This window comes from Sander lucioperca, chromosome 3 (genome assembly GCF_008315115.2).
Source record: "Sander lucioperca isolate FBNREF2018 chromosome 3, SLUC_FBN_1.2, whole genome shotgun sequence".
Classification (NCBI taxonomy): domain Eukaryota; kingdom Metazoa; phylum Chordata; class Actinopteri; order Perciformes; family Percidae; genus Sander; species Sander lucioperca.
The window spans coordinates 31,190,247-31,213,975 of record NC_050175.1 but is presented as its reverse complement, the minus strand read 5'-3'; the positions used below and the strand labels follow the sequence as shown (position 1 = coordinate 31,213,975).

Here is a 23,729-nt window from a genome sequence, read left to right as displayed (position 1 = left end):
TCAATTTGTAGTGTCTATGAGTTTAGCCCGTCATTTTCTTACTTTCCTTCCAAAGAAACAGGCCCGCACAGATGCTGTAACAAAATGTAATCATATTTTAGATCTTGAAAGCATACAAAGACAATTAAAGAAAATGTATTGTCAATAAGTATGCAGCTCCAGGCTCCTACTCCTGATGTGGAAACAATGTACTCCAGCTAATCATATTATATTAACAATTAGACGTGTGTTCTCACCAGAAAGACATACACAGACACACACACACACACACACACACACACACACACACACACGTAAAACGGATAAATGCTTAATTTATTAATTCAGATTTTGGTGTATTGTAAGGAACCTGAATCACCTGTAAATCCGAAGCATGTTTACAGCACATTAATTAACTTGTATCAATATCATGGCAGGTCCTCAGCAACGCCATGTTCGGCAAAGGAGAACACCTACACACACACAATCTCGTAGATCAAAATAACATTCAACGGAGGTTATTCTCTGTGGCATTGGAAAGAAAAAGGGGGGAAAAAAACGAACAAATAAACTCTTACGAAGCAGAGGCTGCAGTTTTACAAAAAGCTGACGTATTGAAGGTGGTGACTGGTCCTTGCAGAGAACCGTGAAAGACCTTAAAAGAAAGTGGTTTGATTATAAAGTGTTCAGTAAAAAGCACACAGCAGCCAGCTAAAGCTGTATCAAGGCCACTGGAGGAGCAACAACTGCTTCGCTCTCCCAAACCGCTGACTGCATTACCGGTAAGGTGTTTGTCTCTGGCTCCGCTCCAGATGGGGACAGTTGTGTCGCTCCAAGTGGTGAAGATTCACCAGCTGCCAGGCTACAGCAAGCAGACCTTGTCAGATAGTGGATTAACTGGTCGGCAGATGTTTCGCTCTCCCTATAACTCTCAATTCTGTCTACAGTAGGTCCATATTTGATGGGACTTTTTGGACTTTATTTCCTCTATATTTATGTACAACTGATTTATGCTTTAAATGAGGCATATGTTCAGCACAGCACCTTTTTAATGTCTTGTTTAATTAATAAAAGCCAGAGATAAAAGTTCACACATGCTCTTAACAAGCTTTGAGTCAGGTGTGACTTTTATTTAGACAATTTAACAATGCAGATGTACGGAAAGTATGATAAATCTGGATTTGTATTATGTGTACATGTGATTATGTAGAGTTTTATGAGCAAACCCATTCACAAATCATAAGAAAACTGAGCTCATTATGTAGCAAATTATGCACGAACAACAAGAGAACTTCTACAAGGACACTGCACACTATAACTTCTTTTTGTTGTATGTTGTTCAACCAAGGCACTACATTTTAGAAGAGCCCATTTATCACATTTTTGAAATGAGTAAATAAAAATAAAGAATCAACAAGAAACAGAGGAACATACAAAAGTCGCCACCGACAGACCACTGATGTGTGGACAAAAACATGTAGTAACACTTACAGTTCTCTCTTAGTAGCACATTGTCCTGCTAAAAGAATGCCTACCTAAAAGCCAAGCAAATGCAGAAAAAACAGTACAGGGGGTAGAGAAAATATTGTGAACACTTAATAAAAGGAGTAAATCATCACTTGGGAGAATTTGGGCATGGATGATCTGAGCCATTTGGGCCGGTGTTGATTGTCTCATATCGTCTCCCCCATCAAAGTGCCAGTTCAGCTGGCAGGTGCTGCTAACATATTCCCCAAATATCTTTATTACAATTACAAGCACATACAACCTAACTGAAGGCTGAATACTAAAGCCCTATTTATCACTAATCAAGTCGTATACTTGATCAATGCAACTATTTAAAATAGCTATAGGGAGGATGTGATCTGTGTTTCTGCGCACTAACTTGGTAAATGTTAAAGTATGACTATAAGCAACACGCTGAGAATAAAACAAGCATAAATAAACACTAACAGCCACACAAACATTGACATGTATTCATTTCAGTCATACAATTGAAACTTTTGTGATTTATGAAACGAGACAACGTATTTTTTTGCTTCATTTTATTGTAAATGGGTCTATATAAAAGTGAGCGGATAAAGATACAACAAATACAGGTCTGCTTAAGATATGAGTAATTTTGGTGGGAATGTAGGTGGCGAAAAGCAGCATCAATTCTGGTTAACTTGTGGCTGGATGAACTTGTTTCTTTTGTGCCACATTTTGAACAATAATACTCTCAGATACGGTTCACTTTGTGCAGACCTGTTCTCACTGTGTATAAATGAGATAAAGCAGCCTAGTAAAACCAAACTCGACTTGTCAAGTAACATCTAATTACTGTTCTAACTTGTTAAAGTACAATCATATGGCATAACTCGTATTCATTGATCCTTTGTGTATACATATTTATAGTTTTATAGAACACATTCTTTTTTAGAAAATACAAACAATTAGATCAATGTTTTGAATATAAAAGACACCCCAACACAGGAATGAAAAAGCCTCAACGAAGAAGAAAAAAAAGAGAGAAAAACATTGAAAAAAATTAAATACTGAAAGTAATAAATGCAGATACTGTATAAGCTTGACGTCTTTTAATTCTAACATGCATATGAAAGTAACTGATGAAAACTAAAATCCAGGTAGTACAACATAATATGATAAATGTGTAAAATAAGTGCTACAGAAGCAATTGCCAAAGGAAATGCCAATGTGAAAGAAAATGTGATAACCTAATATTGCATACTTCTAGAATACAAAGAAAGAGCTTACCTACATTGCATCTTTTACTTTCAGAGAAAACGTTATATTATATTCTCATAGTTAGGAATATATAAATGATAGCCAACGCTTTTGGCAGTGCACTTACAGGATCCGGTAGATACTGCTGAATATATTTGGGTTGCATTTCCTCTTTTGAACTGTTAAGTATGACACTACCGGCAATATGCTTAAGTGTTTCCATTGAATCAACTCAACTCAACTTTTCTAAATATATTATTTATTTTTGAGGACATTCTGTGCTCCAACTTTCTCAATATTCCTTTAGAAATATACCGAGTGTTAAAAGCATCGTCCATAAATTTATTGGTAGTTTTATACAAATGTATTTTCTACGAAGCTTTAAAAAAATCCTTGTTGGTTATTTGATGTTATTGCTTAATTCAATTGCCCTGCTATTTACGCAATGACAAATCCTTCACAACGTTTTCTTACCGACTACATATTCTGCTTGTTTACAAAATTGTTGCAGCAAAAATCTTTTTGGTCACATTCAGAGTGTGTTAATATGTGTGGGTACAAACATACTGTAAATGTATGTAGTTTCAGAGACAATGTAAAGGAACCTCACAAGGCCCTGAGTTTGGCCAGGAGAGCCTCTAAATCGGACTCTCCATTGCTGCTACAGCTGCTGACCGCAGCAGCAGTGGAGGACGGCTGAAAGGCCGGAGGCTCTGCTTCAACCTCCATCTTATTTTCCGTCAGCTTAACCGTCTCTCTCTCCACCACCCTCTCTCTGTCCAGCCAGTGGCTGTGACTCGGGGTGTTCCTGTACCTGCGGCCTGACTCCGAACACGCTGCAGCCTTGGTGCGGGCTGCAGATGGATGGCCCTCAGACTCGTTATGGGCCTCCTTGGTAGGGGGAGCTTTCACCACCGCTGAACCTAAATTTATATTCTGCCGAGAGCGAGACCTTTGTAAAGGTGCCTTGTTGTTTTCTGTGTGTGAAAAACAGAGAGACAAAGCAGTGAGCACAACTGTGAGTGTGAGGGAGTAGAGCAGGAAGAAAGGACTCGTTCAAGTGAATGGAAGCAAGCAAGGGGTTACTCAGATTACAGATTCAATTACAAACAAGAAAGGGAGTTGAAAGGTTAAAAAAATGTAGTTCTGTTCTTCATTCTGTAGCAAACACAAAATGATGGAAAAATAGAAAGCATTAGGAAATCATGAAGAAGCACTTTAGTAAGCATATGCACAACAAAGCAAAGGTACACAAATGAGCTCACTGTGCACACTGTTAGTCTGGATGAATACACACACAAACACACTCCATGGAAGCGTATGCTGTGTGTACAAACACTGATGAGGACAAATGTTCTGCAGCAGACTGTGGCATGCAGCGAGCTCAATATGATGAAATGGATATGGCTGATCAGCCGCAACAGAAACTCAATAACATTGTGCATTGCCCTTTTCCAATCTCCCAGTCTCTTTCCCTTTTCTCTTACATGACACCCTCCCACCCGGCTCCGCCTCCCATGATTCCACCATTATGATCCATTCTCATTCCTCCACTCTTCATCTTAGCTCTCTGCTCCTACAGTAGTCCTCTTCATCTTTCGTATTTCTTTTACCTCCACCTCCCCCCGCTCTCCTTTCTCAGCCTCCAGCCCTCCCCCTCTGGTTTCCGAAAACACACCTCCAGACAGTGGAACAGAGTGACGGCTCAGATCAGACCTACGTTCTGAATTATAATCCCTCTGAGTAGATCTTAGACTTCATCATCAGCATGTGTGCGCTGGAAGAAGAGGAAAAATCCATATTCATGTGACCTTGAGCGTGAGGCTGAGAGAAGTGGCGCGAGGAAAGACACCACCGCATTTAAAGTTTCCTGAGCCTGAAATGTCTGGCAAACAGGAGTCAAACACAGCAGAGCAGAACAGAGCGACCCGCTCTGTCAGCCAATCGGTAATGAGTTTGGAGCGTGGCCAGTCAGTCATGACAGTGTGTTTTATGGGCCGCGCTGACGAATGACAAGGAACGTCCCTGAACACAACCTCTGACAAATAAATAAGGATAAAGGGAGGAAAGAGAGCAGACGGGAAGGAACCGACTGCAAAATTAAGCAAAGAAATCCAACGATCACGCACACACACACATAAACTTGTTAGGCAAACAAGAGGCAACAGGGGAATTTTAAAAGCATGACATGAGTAGTGTGTTGCCTTGTTACTGTGACTTTACCACATCTGAAAATCCAAGTCTCCTCTCATTATCTCATCCTTTTTGCTCTCTCTTCCTGTTGTTGCAGTGTTGCAATTTTTAAAAGATGACAATTATTCCTCCACTGTCGACCCTCTTGCTCCACGCCCGTTCTTCTCCCCTCCTTCTTAAAACCTGTCATCTACCCCCCATGCCTGTTTCTTTGTGCTCGATCAGGGCAATGCCCCACATACACACGTTTCCTTTACAAATAACATGCTCATAGGTTCTGATGTTGAGAAAATTATCAATTGTGGTATCAGCAATTTGCATTTTAATATCTTGTTTACACCTCTGTTGAAATGTTAAACTGATGCCATGTCTTCTTGAAGAAAAAGAAAGAGAACATGATAGCACGTATTATCAGACATCAGTTTTTGTCAAAATTCAAACATCAGCATATACATAGCTTATTTATTTTAGTATGTATTGCCATGAATTATAATGTTACTATTTTCTGCACTGCACCCTGATCATATATAAAAAACACATACTGGTGAGAAATCAGAGTACTGTATCAACACATATACATTTACACTTCAAAAAGAGATTAAAAAAACCCACACTTCAATAAGACCTCTTATTCAAAAATGCATTTCCTTTTTTCCTAACGGCCCTGGCCGTTAGTGGTGAAAATCAAAGTGCTGGCATGTTCAGTTTCTTCTCACTTTGCCCGTCTGTGACCTGTGTCCTAACTGTCCCTTCCTTTGAAGCCTCGTTAGCTTCTCAACATATGCATTCATCTAAGCTGTGAAACACTTCTGAGAGATGCAAAACATGTCTCAACTCACAGATCCTTAAACTTCTTAAACCAACAACTGACACTGGTTTTATAGGGAAAAAATCAAGTGGAATTTCGAAGACAAAACTGTTGTCTTATATTTAACGTATGCTGTAAAAGTAGGGTTGTGCATTTATCCCTCTCTGACAGTTTGAAACAGACTTAGATACGTGATAAGCACTCTGATATAAAAATCATAGATACACTAAGGGCGTTTTCACACATGAAAGTCCGAACCAAGGTCCGGACCAAGGTTCATGTTTTTGTTACATTGTATACATTTGATCCGGTAAGTTTTGGTTTCACACTGCAGTTATGCAAGCGCACTAAAGCTCTCTGAGCGCATTCACCGTCACTCTCTCATGTAGCCTACACACTAAGCACCAAGCTATTCCTTAAAGGAGCTTCCCTGGTCTTGTAACACAAGGAGAGCCTGCCAGAGTTTCTTGTATTTGGTCCGAAAGTCCGAACCATCCAAAAAATGCTTTCACACTATAAACGAACCGGACCATGGTTCAGTTTGGTCCGGACAGAGACCACCTCTTAATATCGGACCAAAATTTGGTCTTTTGATCCGGACCGTGGTCCGGGGGAGGTTTCACACCTCTAATTTTGGTTCAGATCAAACTTAAAAAGTCCGAAAGTCCGGACCAAATGAGGTATGTGTGAAAACGCCCTAAGAATTAGTGTATTTCAATTCTGTTGACTCAAGTGACATCATTTGAGGCAATTTACCAGATTTTGCGTAGCTTCCTCTGGCATGGCCAGACAACAACTTTTCCTACATATGCAGTAGTCCCCAAGACCTTTAAAACATACTTTGATGTATAACATTGGTGGAGTTCTCCTTTAAGAATAAACAGTGACAAAAGGGCAACATTTTGGACAGTCCCCAAGGGGATGCATTTTTCATTTAGATGTTGGCAACTGGGTATTGTTTACCTCAATTTCAGGGTCATTGTCATCCATCTAAACTAGCACTTTGAACAACACCGAATTCGTGCATGTCCTTGGAAATAAAATGCATATTGCTTCAGCAGGAGTTAGGGGCAAGTAGGGTTAGTTGATATTTTGTGTATGTTGCATGCTGTTTTGCTCTTTTGAAAGAGAAAGTAAATGATGGCACTGTAAAATGTTTTAAGGTGTTGCATGTTTTGCATGCTGCATTCATTTTGTCAAGATTTCTGCCACACAGTGGGCTTCTGACAATTTCTTTCATACCACTGATAGAACCAGGTCAATTTTCAACTTTTTTTGATCTGCGCAGTGATATAGCAACGTCTTGCACTCTTGTATTGATGTTCCGATACGTAGCTGTAACAGCAGACTATTAGAAAATGTGTGAGATGTATTTCTTTATTCCATCTGCAAATAGCAGCAAAAAACAGAGTTCACATTTCCTCATGTAGGATCATTTGCTCCATTTATATTTGCTGCTTCAACTGATGCAGATGAGCTTTTAATCATCTCTCTCCTCTTCCCTCCTCTTCTGCTCTCTTGAAGTTTGGAGACGTTAGTACGCAGACTGGTTTAGGCAGGGAGCCTCAGTAGAGAGACAGAAAGTGAAGTCTGGACTGCAGCAGCGCTTGCCTGTCTTTTTCTTTCCCTGACTATTAAAGCTACACCACCTGCCACCATTGTGGTGACAATGAACTCATCTACATGAAGAGCTGTTAAGAGATTGGAGAAAAACAGTCAACACATGAGAAAGCCTGGAGATTGGTATTTTCTGTATGTCTGTAAAACATGAACACAATGCGATTCTGCTAAACTACCGATCTATCACATTTCCTCAGTCTGCCACTGTCCCTAAATTTGCTGGAAGGCAGAATGGAAAAGAAAAATACTTGAAAAACAATAATAAAAGAGATGGCAGACTGTGCTTGTTATGTCTCTGCTTGGTTTCAGCTTTGCTGTACAATGTGTCTTTAAACTGCAAGTCTCACAGCCTTTTAACCAGCTATTGACACTGGTTCTGTTGCAGCATGAGACAAGTAAAATCTCAAACAAAGCAGACTTATACAGTAGGTGCCCTGAATGGTTTGAGAATATCATCAGGAATTTCAATATGCCTGATAGGGCGGCATTTTGTAGGAATGTAAAAGACCCTGTCTGATACAAAGTGTTTCTTTTTTTCTATCTGCAAATAGCTGCAGAGAGGAATTCATATCATTTGGTCCATTTGCCACTTCTAATACACACGCAGATGAGCCTTTTTCGTCTCATCTCTCGCTTCCTCCCCTTCTCTCCACTCTTATGTTTGCAGTATTTGATCACTTTGGGAAGAGAGTAGTCAATGTCAGTGACTGTCAGTAGTCAGTGACTGACACAGCAAGTTGAAATTAGCAAGATCAAACACACTTCTACACCTGCCATAATTCACAACACAGCTAGCTGGCTTGGCAGTTTGCTGCATGTTCTGTCTAATGATGACTATTCGCCATGCTTTTTTTACATCTACAAGTGAAACATCCGGGGCCAGTTTATTGCAGGACCAGGTAAAAATACATGACACAAAAATATAAAATATATGAAACAAGAAATTCCATTTAGTGCACAATATTTAAATAGGAATGCAACTAATGATTAAGTTCATTCTCGTTAAGGGAGTATGGCCTGCAACTCACAACTTCCTCTCCTCTAATGGACGGCTGTACATTGCCACTGAGGTCACACAACAAATGCAAAACAACCTCATCGTTTTGTCTATGTGAGCGTGAGACTGTATGTACTGTGCTGTTGAAAACAAAAAAATATTTTGCTTTTACTTACAAAAAGGAGCCGTGCAGACGACAGCCACATTCAAGAGTGGAAAATGTATGGTGCCATAAATGTGTGTAATGCTCCTAGCTAGCAGTTTCTAGTAGCTTGCCTGTGTGCATTATACTGGCTGTAATTAAAGATCATTACCTGGCAACACACCATCACGTCATTGAAGGTTTGTCCCTTTCTTGTTTGTCGTGGTTAACTGTGTGTGTGCGTGTGTGTGTGTGCGTGTGTGTGCGCGTGCGTGCGTGCGTGCGTGCGTGCGTGCGTGTGTGTGTGTGTGTGCGCAGAGCGGTCTGTCTAGCTTCTATGTCACATAAAAAAACAGCAGACAGGATTAAAATTGAGAGGCAACATCCAATGAAAGGAAAGTGGAAAGAGGACAACTTTGACAAGATTGACAGAATAAAACGCCTCAAGACAGTGGCATGATTTGAAGGCAATGATTGTGATTCGGACTGGACTTAAATAGAGTACAGGAGCAATAAGGAGACAAGGAGGAGGAGAAAATAGAGGAGGTGTGGGGATGGATTGTTGACTATAACAATCACTGGGTAATGTGAAAAAGAGCACTGCTATAGGTAAGTGAATCCTCTCCTATGGCTAATGCATATTAAAGTGTTTTTTTCTTTGTTGAGCTTTGATTTTGACTCTCCTGAAAAAACCCGTCAAGGCCAAAGCCAAACATGAAGATCATGAGGATTTACCGTTTTGTTTTTGTTTGATATTGTTCTAAAACATCTTTCTATATTGAATATATTTGGATTTTAAACTGTTGTTTGGAAACAAATAAACATTTTGATGATGTCACATTGGGCTATGGGAATTATTATTAGATTAGTAATGATCAACAAATTAATTGATGAAAATATTCATTAGTTGCAGCCCTAGTGGCTAGTAGCACTACATCTTACCGAGCCTGCCAGTGCAGATGATCAGTCCAAAAAGAAAAACAGTGTCGGCCCATCACAATCACCACTTTGGTATTAGTTCATTTGTAAAGGCTAAAAGCTCCTTTTCAGAAAAGAAATGCTGCTCATGTGCTTTTCTAAGTAGAGCTTACACAAGTGGAGAGACTTTTATTTGTTAAATGATGTTTGGGAGATAAAAGTAAGCTGTTACTTCAAGTGTAAAAACTACAAATTAAAAATCAAACCAATATAACAGAGATAAGCACATCCTTAGAGGTAATCTATGAACACAGTAAGTGGAGCCTGGATAAGAAACCAGACTAGTTCAAAAGAGAGAGTGGGGGCAGTTCCTTGACATTTATAGGTCACCCCCTATGACTCACCAACAAACAAATCCATAGTGATCATAAATATTATTTAACTGGACATGGCAATGGTCTGTGCACAAGCAAAAATGTGTACACATGGGACACTCTCATAAGGACATGTCAACACATTTCCCCTTATCATGCTTAAGCAGACATGATTGAGTCGTATTAAAATCAATTGTACATGACAAAGTGAGCAGGGAGTGGGCAGGGGTGTTGGGGTGGTCTACTGCTTTAAACTAAAAAGGGCACAGTGGAGGATATAAGGGCTGAGCTGGATGTCCCTCAAGTCTTCTGCCCCTCAGTGTGAACCCCAGCCACTGTGAGCTGCAGCCAAGCATGACATTGCGTTAGCACGCCTTGGTGCTTCCAACAATGCCTCAAAAGTGAGCCTGGTTCCCTGCCACTAGTACTGCTACCCTATACACACCACTTGCTCACACTGCAGAGGATGCTCTATTGAGAATACAATTAAAGTAAACAATATAAGTGTCATTTTATTATTTATTTTTTTAATGGACCACAAATAATTAACCTCTCCACTGTCAAATAAGACATTTCCCAAGACATCACACGTCAAAAACATAGTTGTCACAACAGATTCATTCTAGTGGCCTTTTCAGCAGGTGACTGTTTGACAGACATCCCATTTTCAATGAACTCAATATACTGTGGAAACAAATTGTGCATAATTGAAGGTTACGTGAACCTTGCTGGTACTGTAGAGCAAACACAGACACATCCAATGTCACAGCAAACCAGTATTATCATTGTAGTGTAATGGCTACTATGTTCATCATACAGCGACCAGATATAAGCACACTACTGCACTGTGCTTTCGGGAAAGAAATAAAAGCTGAATTAATAATTTTTACCAGCTTAGCATCTTCCAGAAATAATGACATTCCTTTCTGTCAACAGCGCTGACACATAACACTGAAGGAGGAAAAAAAAAGCATCATTATGTTTTTGTATTGTAAATTAACCATCTAAAGCAACTTTTACATCTCTGCAAGTTGTTAAAAGGCATTCGTATATCACAAAATGTGCTGTACTAGGCCACGGTCAGCAATTATACAAATATTCAATCTGTAATAAATGGGGTAAAGATGCAAAAAAAAAAAAAAGAAAGAGGTATGATCCTTTACAATATAAACAAATCTGTCCGGCTGTATTACAAAGAGGAAATACACCTGGCAGATGGTTGTAGCAGCCCGGCTCTTAGTTCTGCTTTACTCTAATTATACCTACATGCAGGGTAATGGACTGAGAATGTTTTCTCATACAGGGACAGCATCACTTCCTGGGGTCTCTGTCTCTCTTCTCCCACACACACACATACATACATAAAAGCAGACATCAGACACAAATACAGCCACACATCTATGCGTAGAAGCAACACACACACACACACACACACACACACACACACACACACACACACACACACACACACACTCCTTTTCTAATAAGCATTGGCTATTTCACTGATACAGCCAGTGTACTCTGCTGCCTCTGGCATGAATTAAACATGTCTTGGTTTCAGGCTCTGCTACCTGTTGTTGTTTGTGTGGTTACTGCTGGTAAATATCCCCAGCAGCTGTAGTCTAATGCATATGTATTTCCCCTCTGTGGCTTCACACTGACTAAGGGTTTCTTCCAGCTACTTTCTTCAGCAGTGTACACCTGTCACACTGGGAGAGTAAAATATTGATCCTTCACACGCTGCCAGACACGATGCTGAAACGCACCCACAGATGCATTCGCAGACAGACACACAGACAGACAGAAGCACACATTTCTCTGTTAGCTTTCAATCCGTCTGTAACATGGATTAATGAAATGGTGGACTGAGAAGAAGTTTATATGAGAGATGAGGAGCACAACTGATAGGCTCCTGTGTGTTGTAGACACACAGACTGCAGTGGATTATGGAGAACCTGCATTAGCATCTGTATCCATAACATATTTTCAACCCCCATTTCTCTGATATATGCAATAAAAAAAGATTGTGCTTAATTTTTTTAACAAAACTCAGCGCTAAGGTTAAGGTTCCGTATTGATAAGAATAACAACTTCAATTGAATTTATGTTTTTGACTTGCTGGGGTTTTACTTACCAACATCCAGGCAGGATATATCTATATCTATATATCTATATCTATATATATTAGTGCTGTCAAACGATTAAAATATTTAATCGCGATTAATCGCATCAATGTCATAGTTAACTTGCAATTAATTGCAAATTTTTATCTATTCTAAATGTCCCTAGATTTCTTTTTGTCCCATTATTTTTTTCTCATTTTAATGCTCTTATCAACATGGAAAAGTGGATCGGCTTGCTTTGTGCTTTTGTCGCCTGGCTTTGACGAGGGGGCGGAGAATTCGCATCAGCTGTGTGCTTGGCCATCAAGTGGTATTTCAGACTGGACGTGCTGCGATGATAGCTCAGTTCACAACGACAAAATACACAGATCACTTTGGTCTTGTCAATGGAACCATTTGGCAACTTTTTAAAAGTAAACTTTCCATTCAGAATCTTATTGGCATCCATTTCGGCGTCTTGCGCTCGCCATCCACTCAAAACGTAACGTTAGTCTACTACTCTTTGGCCGGCTCGCAAGCCCAAACAAGTGTGTGCGGCGTGCCTGTTTCCGGTCTAGCTAGATCCGGTGTGGTGTTGTAGTTTTTCTAACATTACTAGTTGTTGCAACAGCATGTGAAAAAAACTACAAAGTTTGCTAAGCCAAAAAGAACGTTAATCTTGCGATAAAAAAATTTACGCCGTTAAAATGGATTTGCGTTAATGCCGTTAATAACGCGTTTAACTGACAGCACTAATATATATATATATATATATATATATATATATATATATATATATACATTAAATAAAATGTATTGTCATATATTCAAGTTTATATAAGTAGGGATTGGTATTGAACCTCAATACTATTTTGGTAACGACTGTAATGTGTCATAAGCTACAAGTATTGAAACAGTCATGTGCTGAAAGCTGGCATTGCATGTCTGGTCTGATAAAAGTTATTGTACTGCTGCTTGTGTTTAACATTTAAGAGGTTTGTAGAAAAAAACGTATATATTTCTCGATGTAAGATATGAATAATAACCTTCACTTTGGTATCAGTATTAAAAACTTGTATCAAAACTCAGTTAAATTCTTAATTGATACCAGTGTCTGTATACGAGTAATCGTTTAGCAACACTCAGTGTATTGGGGTAATACTTAACACTTCACACCCATAATGCAACTCAAGATAGATAGACATCAAAAGATAATTTAATAATTCAAACTCCAATGGAAGACTTTCAGTCTTTGTCTCTTCTGTAGTCCCGCTGAGGTGTTTCTTTTTTCCCCATTGTTTCTGCTGCTAGCTGAGGGCTTGTGTTTAGCACTCAGGCCGACTCTGACAGCTCTCAATATGCAGGGGCAGTCCTGCAAAACAGACTTATGAATTCCAAACAGCCCGGAGTCATGCTCCATATTTCATTGAAGTTGAATATTTAAAAAGATCAACCCACTCAAAACCCTATAAAACCTATCGTTCTGGGGCCTTGTGTCCTAAAAATAAAATCACATATGCCATATCGCATTACAGACAGCCACATCAGCCTCCATCTCTTAACCATTTCTCTCCCTCTGTTCCCTCCTCTCTCTGACAAAACCCATCTGGTAACCAGCCTGTCTCCATCAATACAGGTTTTGCTCTCCCTCTTTTAAACAACCGCACACTTCTTCATGCCTCCTTTATCTAATTCGCTTCCCTTTTCTCCCTCACCCTATGGAACTCACAATTTCTTTCCTTTATTGGTATTGCGACTCTCACCCCTGAGCTTTCCTTCAACTTCATCTCTTCTTAGGGAATCACAGACCACCAGGTAGAAGAGATAATTCTCCATTTCCTTCCAATAGGACAATGGACCTGGTTTCTTATTTTAAAAAGTGAGCACAAAAGCACAAGATTTGACAAGATGGAGCAAAAACAGTGGAGACAGGCTGCAATACAGCCTGCTTTTGACAGTACTAGGGCTGAACGATTAATTGCTTTTGCGATAATATCACGATATGTTAAAACGCGATTTCCTAATCGCAAAGGCTGCGATTTGGTCACATGACTCGCGAGAGCAAATCAGTCTGCACTCCGCAGAGAAAGCATCAACTAGCACGCTAACGGTACGGCGTACCTTGAGCTGATTTCTGTCATTCAAACAACTCTGAGTTGTAGTTTAAAACTTTTACAGCCATTTTAATAAAATGAAGGGTTTTATTTGGGCTTGAGTCTATACATGCAGTTAATGGATACAGGCACACAGAACTCAAGGCTCGGTTGGTAACGATTAGCTCTGATTAGCGGTTAGCTCCGGTTAGCGGTTAGCTCCGTTATAAAGATATGAGTGGAGGAGCTGCCACTGAGAGGGGTAACAATCAGACTGATTAATGACGTTCGGGGAGCTTTCACAGCAGCGTGGCTGCGGTGTTTCAACAGTTTTATTAGTACAGTTAATCCCATGGCAAGAACACCAGCAACTAGCTAACGCAACGATAGCCTCTCTGAACAAGTGCACACGGCAGCACGCAACTTCACGAGGGGGAGGGGCTGGAGGCAGCTCCTCTCTGTGCACTGTAAAAAATTACACGTGTGTGTGTATATATAGATATATACTATATACTATATTTTTACTTATTTAACTGTCTAGTGTGTAATTGTGTGTAATATACTATAAATTATTATATTATTATTCTTTGTTGAATAATACAGAAGACAAAGAGCTTAAAAAAATAATCGAATCGCAATCGCAATATTTGGGAAAAAAATCGCAATTAGATTATTTTCAAAAATCGTTCAGCCCTAGACAGTACAGTCTCAGGCAAAGTCATCCGCAAACAGATAGTGTAGCAAGAGCAACTGCGTGTGGTTACAGTATGAGTTCAACCCTCACTATGCTTTTAGCTCTGTCAGCAAAGAGAAAATGGTGAGATTATATCAGAGTGCATACTGTAGCACACAACTTCACCAGGGATTGATTAAGCTTGGTTAAACTAAACCAAATTTAAGAAACTGAATGACTCATATTGACTCTTATTAGGGATGCAGCGGTTAACCGATTTCACTATTAACCGCGCTTTCAAACGTCACTGTTAATTAATCGTAAAGGCTCCGCTACACAGAGTGTTAACTGACTGCAACTTATGTGTAGCAGTGTGTGCAGTTCTTATTAAACCTCCTTGACAACATAAATGTTCGCGTTTGCACACACACGGCACATCAGAGGCCTGTCCGGTCACCGCAAGTATTGACTGTCAGCGTGACAATGTCTCTCTGTGGTGGGATAACTTACTCCTGCAATTTTTTAACGTTACATAAAGTTAGCAAACACCAGGAAAACCCAGAGCAGAGCCAGCCCCTGACCTCACAATAGCTGCAGCTGCAACGGGGAATCCAACCCAAGTTGGTAAGCTTGCTAGCGACTTTATTGTTTGTTAACGTTGTTGTTAAGTGTTTGTTAGCTTGTTAACTTTACCAGTTAGCTAACGTTAGCCTGCTTAATGTTAGCGGTAACGTTACAGTTAACAGCTAACGTTAACGAGTCAGAAGCCAACGTTTGCATTTACAGTGAGCGAGGTGACGATAGCGTTACTTTCGTACTAGTCAAAACTCAACTGCAACAGCTCAAACATGTCACTGAGGTTACCACTTAACATTACTTACTTACTCTTCATCCCCTGTGGGACATAAGGCTGCAAAGATAACTCTCCATAGCATTTATTCCTTGGCAACATGCTGCACATCTCCCTGTGACAGGTGGATCTTGTCTAGCAGCTCCTCCAACTTTTAGACACACCAGCCAGCAAGACCCAAAAAGGGCCAACTTCTTCTTAGGGATAGCACGTCTTTTTTGTGGTGTGACTGATTCACCTCTAGTCTCTAATCTTTTCAGATTAATTTAAATAAAAAGGTTGATGATTGATCATATAATCATTTTCAAAACGTTCAAAACGGTCAATGTTATTTCTGTTTCAAAAGGCAGCAATAAATAACACATTAGAATCTAGAGTGTTAATGTAATTTCATACATTAGCAGTGAAATTAGTTCGAATGCATAATAATTGTGATAATCTTAAAACCGTGAATATTTTTTAGACTATAATCGCAACAACAAAATCTATAATCTTGCATCCCTACTCGTAATATCAAGTTCATTATGTTGTTTGGTCAAGAGTCTTGTTAGATTTCCTCCTTTCAAAACCCTACAAGCAGTTACAGTACAGTAGCTTCACTCATTACAAAAGTAGTTAAGTACAACACTATCAAAAACCTACTTAAGACAAAGCAGAATTACTGATTTTATGAAATAAAATGTGTTTCTCAATTACATACAACTTTACAAGAAATGTCAAGGTAAATACCTTCATACACAACACATATACAATGTACTTTTCTTTATACACCGACTGTGTATTACTGGTTAAATAATGTAAATGTGTCATCCCATTTTTAAACAAATTATACTGAATGTATGTATTGCATGGTGATGGAAATAATTTAGGTTAACGAGACATTTATGAGGACCAGCCAGACCTACTGATGCAAAACACAACGAGGGCTTTATATTTTATCTACTGTCAGAAACTTACAATATGCTAATTTTATGCTTCCACTTGATTTCAGATATAATCTTTGATGAATAAACATGACACACACATGCCGAAGCCTGTGGGCAGGAGCGTGTGCATACAACCACCCACCAGTTGGCAGGAAAAGAAACTGGATCAAATCAACCAATTCCAGAATTAAAATTGAGAGACAGGCAAAGCATCAGGCTAAGATAGCACAATACAGGGTGATGGTGGCATTAAATAAATAAATAAATACTATTACCATAAAATTGGTCAATCTTGACATTGTTCGCTGCCCTGCTTAGAGTGGCAAGGGTGATAATTTAAAACAAAGGTGGGATGCCAAGGAGTTTTTTTTGAAGACAAACAAATATCCCCGTGGTAGGCAAAGCAGCAGAGAACAGAAAGCATGTGCATGCAGAGACTAGCACGCTTTCCATGGTGTCATACTGGTTATGCAAACCTAACACTTCATGCAGCTGCTTCAAAGTAAAAGCTTCCACAGACTTGATAGTGGCATTTGCTGTGAAACACAAGTGAGCTAGTGGAGACAAATTTGGATTTTCTGGCTTCACTAATTAGAAAAGACAGCAGCGAGTGGTGAGTCCACATTCAGGCTTCAAAACAACCCATCACAAACTTATGGGTCACATCACAGGCGCTACATATTTTTCCACAATCTACTGTGTGGCAGAACGGCTTTAAGTGCTTACACACTAACAAAGAAAGGGACTGCCTTAGCATCACATTGCCCCAGAGAAAATCCCGAATTGGCAAAATGTTTTGCGCGTGTTGGTCTGTTTCCTTCTTCTCAGCAGCTCGACTGTATGAGTCATCAGTGAAAAGAAAGCAAAATTCACATGGCACCACCACAGTGCTTTGGGGCAATATTGCTATGCTCTCCTGCAACCATTGGAGCTCGCTGACATATCAATGCAATTAGGATCATGGCTGTGTCCCAGTGAAGGTCAGCTAACACTACTCAGACTAACGCAGAGAGAGAAACAGAAAGACAATAAGTGAATGAGAGAGCGAGGTAGGCGGTCCAAGAGGAAACTAATTAAGGGACAGGGCAGCATTGCTGAGTTTAGCTCAGCCTCTGTCCAGGGGCCTCTTCCTCTAACTCTCATACAGGCCTGGGAATTAAAAATATATGCATCAATGGTCTACACATCACTCTGAAGAACATACAATGACACATTTACACAACCCAAAGCCATGCAAATGGACATTCAGCACAGATTGTGCAAAATGCATGCCTGTTTCATATTCCTTATGCACTTAGAACTGACGGCCGCCCAGCCTTGATCAATTCAACGGACCTCTAATCAATGCAGTAGACAAATGATGCAGTTAATAGGAGGTCGTCCACATCATGGCTCAGGGGAACACATTAACCCAATCACCTCAAAAGGTATGGATCTGCCCAAAGAAAGCTGTAGTTCATCACACACCCCGAGTCCTCTGCAAGTCAGACATCAGTAGGCCAAGGACAATGGTGTTGATGAGATTGGACCATATTGATTTTAATCAATACAGGGCCAAACAGAGATGTTTGCCATCTCCAGATGAGGAAACATTTAAATAGTGGAGCTCCATTTTGTGGCCAGCTGTTAGCAAACACCCAGGGGATAACTTCCCAGCTGAGTGGGACCTGTAGCAGTGACCTCAGTGTGTGGGTGCATTAGTGTGTGTGCAAGGTAGACGTGTAATTGTCAGCAATAAATTGTTATTTTAGTGAACTTTCATGTGTGTACAAAAATCCCATCACTGGGATAATTCATGTATGTAATATCTGTGCATGTACTGATGGTTTAGCACAAAAGCATCCTTAACAGACCTGGCCTGAGGCAGAGTGCAGTGCTTTACTGTACAGTAAGTGTGTCATCCATCTCATTCATTCTAAGAGCTCCCATGGGGCCCATAGCAATCCATGCTCCCCTCAGACATGTTCTATGTCTCGTCCATAAAGTCAATGGCTGTGTGGACAATAGAATGGGTTAATATTGTAAATGGTTGGCAGAGGATCACTGCCAAAAGGGCTGAAATACGTTGAAAGCTTTGACTATGAGAAAAAGTGGCTTGAAATAAGATGTGCACCCATCCATACATGACTGCATCCACAATCAGAGAATCACAGGTCCTGCTGACAAAGTAATTCCCTTACACACAAATAAATTGTTTTGCTAGTTCAGTGCTCATGTTATCCTTGACCTACAGGAACATGTGGAGCAGATGTGGAATAGAAGGTGTTGGGGTAATTTTCTTCTTTGTACATGGTCATGCTTAATATCCACATGCAAAGCTTTCTCGAAGATAAAAACCTTGAGAGAAATCAAAGCACACGCACACACGGTGTTACAATTCACCATCTGGAATCAATGTGCTGGGTTTAATGTCTAAGATACAGCTGCATCGATTCAAACTGCTTGAATCAGGGCAAAGCTCGGAGGGAATGGCAGCTGAATCAATGCAGGCATTTCTGTATCAAAAAAGCCTGATATGACAGACATGTCTTTTCTTTTTTTTAAAACAGCTAATAATGTCTTTTACTCTGTATGCTTCCCTCTCTTGTATCTGCCAGTCTTGTCAGCTCAGTGAAAGTTCAGATCATGTGTTGACCACCCCTTGCTCAAAAAAAGGAGGAAGGAAAAAAACAACATTGCATTCGGCTGCCCGACATGCCATTCATTTTGTCAGGGATTTTGGCCACACAGAATCTCAATAAATACTAACGTTGAATATTTATGATTAAGTTGTAAAAACCTGATTAAACTGGGATTCCTCATGAACTATTCAGGGAACATTTACATGTAGCATTAACATACCCCATTTTAAGAGATGCCATGTCACACTATGTAGGAGACAATTATTGCTTTCCTTTACCTGCAAAAATAAGTTATCAAAATGTTGCTCCATGCTCCAATTTTAAAACAGCTCTGTGTGGTGGAGACTGATTGCTGATGTCAATGCATACATAAACCGGGCTGATGGATTACTCTGAGATGATTTTATCCTTTTTTCTTTTCTTCTTTTTTAAAAAACAAATAACAGGTGGGTTAGAAAAAACAATCCTATAACTGCCATTAACGTCTGATCCTTCCTACTTATCAATTCCAGTGTTTCCCCTACCATTGTTTTATTTTATTTATTTATTTTAAGCTTTAAAGCTTTCACACATAAAGGCAATTCGCTTCTCATTCCTCGCCTTAAAAGTTCAATTCATTTTTTTACTTTAATCGCGCTACCTTGCCCTTATTTTCACCTGTTGTTGAGTAACGTACATTAACATTCCATAGTCTCGTGAATGTAGCATAACTGTAGCAAGCTCCTTCGTAGTAACTAGTGGTAAAAAATGTCGAAGAGGAGCGGAGAAGGTGACGAACCTAAACAGCCAAAAATGTGTTCTTTTTTCTTAAAAGCAACAAAATCAACCCAAGAAACAACTCAAGCAAAGCCAGCCTCTGTGGAGATGCCAACTGACACCTTGCAAGAGCACCGCGAGGTGCTGGTCATGGTGCGCCGTCAGGTCGGCGGTAGTTGGTGGTTCAGCTACCGGAGAATAGCTGACTGTAAGCTCACAGTCAATCAAGCTTACGGTGAAAGCTCTGCGTGGAGCCTCCGCAGGACCATAAATCGTCATCACATTGGATTGTGTCAATAAAGGTATAAATGAAATTGTGTTGAATTATTTCCTTTTATCAGAGCTATACACCTGTATTATAAACTTGCACAGTTGTGCCATTTGTTCAGCACAATCAGATGTACAAAATAGTGTTTGTTTTCTTTAATCAGCCAATGGAAAGAACAATGGATCAGTGTGAGACATCAGAGCATACAGGAGCACCTGCGGCACAATCCTACTTGTAATTATCACAACACCAATCAGCAAACACACACAAGACAAACAGGAACAAAGAAGAAATTGAGAGTGAAACAAACAAGTAAATAACTTTAGAAAAAAGACAATGCACCATGACAGCATGTAACACCCTCTGTCTGCGAACAATCAGGAAAGCTTTGGTGCTGTTGTCTGTTTCAAGCATTGATCAGACAGGAGATATAAAACGGGGCGAGAGCAGGGCTATGTAGGAACGTGTGTGTGTGTGTGTGTGAGTGAGAGTGAGTGAGAGAGAGAGAGAGTGTGTGTGTGTGTGTGTGTGTGTTTCCTGACAGTTACTACCCCATGCTGATTTAGCAGAAATAAATAGTCTAGCAAGGAAGTACACTTAAATATTCACCACAAATGACATATCATATCATAATAACACCAGCAACAACAACAAACTCAGAAAAACATAACCCTCTATGCACCCACTGAATTATTTTGTGTGGTGAGAAATGTGTTTTGTATGGAGCCTCCAAAGGGTCACGGCAAGAATTTTTTTGGGACTACTTTTGCGTTACCTCGCGTTATTTTGCGCTCCCTTGCAATAGGTTTTGTTATTTTGCTTTCATTCCTTTTGAGCCATGTCTATTTCCAATCAGCAGACAAGTGCAATGCCCTAGTATGAATAAGATCATTGAATTTTACTTTGAACTGGGCATGATGCTGATATACTACTCAATAGGCATATTAATACTCTTTAATTCAGTAATTAATACTGTTTAAGTTCTATAATTATAATTTAATAATAATACGGAGGAAAAAAAAAACATGTACTGGGGGCAAACACTAACTCGAGATCTCGAGTTTGAAACTCGAGATCTTGAGTTTGTGATGGAGAAAAATAAAAAAAAAACTCGAAGAAAAAAAAAAAAAAAAATATATATATATATATATATATATATATATATATATATAAATAAAAACACGTACTGTGGGCAAACACTAACTCGAGATCTTGACTTTCAAAGTGATCCAGTCCAGATGTCAGTGGAAGGCGGAGATTTCCGGCCGGGGGCAGCGTGTCCTCCCCCGGGCAGGAACACAGCTTCGCCTCGTTGCTGCACCGGTCCCAGCTAATCCAGATGGCAGCGGGAGGCGGAGACTTCCGTGGCCGGCTGCAGCGTGTCCTCCCCTGGGCAGGAACACAGCTTCGCCTAGCTGCTCTTCGAGTTTTTTTTCTTTTCTCCATCACAAACTCAAGATCTCGAGTTTGAAAGTCCAGATCTCGAGTTTCAAACTCAAGATCTCGAGTTAGTGTTTTCCCCCAGTACATGTTTTTTTTTTCCCTCCATGTCACCTCCGGGGCTCCGTAAGATAATGTGCAATGTCAGAGGTGTCGCATGTGGCGATGAACCAACAGATAATTATCAGAGAATCTGTAGCCCCCCTCTGCTTTAAGGAGCTTTAGCTCAATTTTCGGTCACGCTTTCCTTTAAGGTACTCTAAGAAGACGTTTCAAATTAGACAAAAACGAATATGTTCTTTATTAGACAGTTATAACCCTATTAAACACCATATAACTTAATTAAAAACCACATATGAAATCATAAATTATAATAAGAAATAATGATTAAAAACACAAGATGCTACTTTTGCTAAAATGATGAGCTTTGATGAGCCCTGGTAACCAGACATCACTTTCAAAATAAAGCATAATATCGAGCAGTCTGTATGGTTATACTGTAGCAGCTTGCATTGTTTTTAGGTGTTTAAATGCCAAGAAATGCCAATGTGCAGCACAGTATAAAAACTCACAGCTCTGTGCTGCACACAAACAAACTGGCATTGAAATAATTTAGAAAATTGTTTTTTATATGGACCATACGTTAGCAAATGTGTTTTCTTGTTAGAAATGTGATTCTGACAGGTTGTTGTATGGGTTTTGGCAGACACCTGCTGTGTCCTATTACTGGTACGGTGTTGCCTTCATAACGACAGAACACCTGCACTGAATCTTTTAGTGGTACAGAGTATCGGGCCATACCAGCCTACTTCCACCCCTGATCATAGAACTTAAACACAGATGAGTATGAACATGCTACTGAGCAGTATATCAGCATACTTAATGCCCAGTTTAAAGCAAAATGTGTAATAATAAGATGATCCATCCAGAAATAGACACATGGCTCAGAAGGAGTATTGCATGGTGAAGCAAAACATATTGTAAGGTAACGCAAAAGTAGTCCCCAAAACACTTCTCGTCCTGACCTTTTGGGTGCTTCGTAGTTTTGCATAAGTAAAGGCACAAACAAATAATAACTAGTGCAACTGCTGTGTGAGGGTACAGGACAGTGGCGTAAAGCAAGATATTCATTACAGAAACACCAGCCCAGCCTGAGAGTTCTGCCTTGGTAAAAACAACATGTCACATTAGACACAGACCCCAGCAGAAGCAATTATGCAATCTTGCAGAGGAATTCAATTCCTTGCACTTCTGCTTTCAAAAGTTCTAACAAGCAAGAGTTGCTTAAAGATGGAAAAAACCCAATTGGTGCAAATGTTACTGATGCACGTTTTTTTTTAAATAAATGACACTGGTTGTAAAAACAAAACGTAAAACAATACTTATTAGTTCCTGAATGCAGGTTACTTGTTAGTCTGGTTTATCCACTAATTTAATTGTGGTGTAGTTAACGTGTTCATTCAGTTAAGACAATTACTTCATCAAGACTTTGCCATTCTCTACCCTCCAAACTAGATGAGCCAGTGAGGCTACACCATCAATTGCAAACCTGTGAATGTACTGTCTTCTGATGGGTATTTGTGTCTGTAGGTTAACTAAAATCAATCCATTCTCTGACACGAGCAGACACCATTCATCACAGTGCTACAGAAAACAAAAAAAATCAGCTGACGGCAAAATCTTTGCAATCAACTCTGCCTCCCACACATGCAAATGCAGTAAACAGAAAATATGGCATACGCAAGTTAAAGTAATAAAGATACAGCATGGGGGGAGAGAGAGTACACTAGATTATGGCATGAGTCAGAAAAAAAGTCTAGGCAAAACTTTTGTTTTGTAAAACATCCATGACTACAATTACAGTAGTCACTTCAGTGATGATAGGCTATAGCTCTAAGCACAAACCAGATTTTGTTGCACTGATTTCATATCTGCCAAACCACTTGGCGAGAAGGCAGAGCTTACATTGTTATTGGAATTGGTTGAGTCTGGACATAATCAGACATCTCTAAACCCAGAAGGAAGATACCAGGAGAAGAACCAGCTTACATATCCAGTAAGATCCTAGGGTATTACCCTACTGTACAGCATACACACAGTTAACACTAGTCTGAAACAATAATCTTGTTCAGCTACTGGATGATGATAAAAAAACATTAGAGTTTTACTTTGGCTAATACTAATATTAATGCCAAATTCCCCAGAATGGCAAAGTGTTTGATAAGGAAGTCTTAATTTTCCG

General features: G+C 39.7%; 1 protein-coding gene across 6 annotated transcripts in view; it reads right to left on the bottom strand.

The window, feature by feature from the left end:
- Positions 1-1,088: 1,088 nt before the first annotated feature.
- The window catches only part of LOC116054602 (protein diaphanous homolog 3), a 195,435-nt gene continuing 172,794 nt past the window's right edge, over positions 1,089-23,729 (bottom strand). For 5 of the 6 annotated variants that reach the window (XM_031306235.2, XM_031306239.2, XM_031306238.2 and 2 more), the window contains one exon: positions 1,089-3,683. In XM_031306235.2, coding sequence (XP_031162095.1) covers positions 3,313-3,683 — 371 coding nt within the window. In that variant the 3' untranslated portion in view covers positions 1,089-3,312. The remainder of the gene's footprint in view (positions 3,684-23,729) is intronic. The other variant, XM_031306236.2, reaches the window with a different exon arrangement.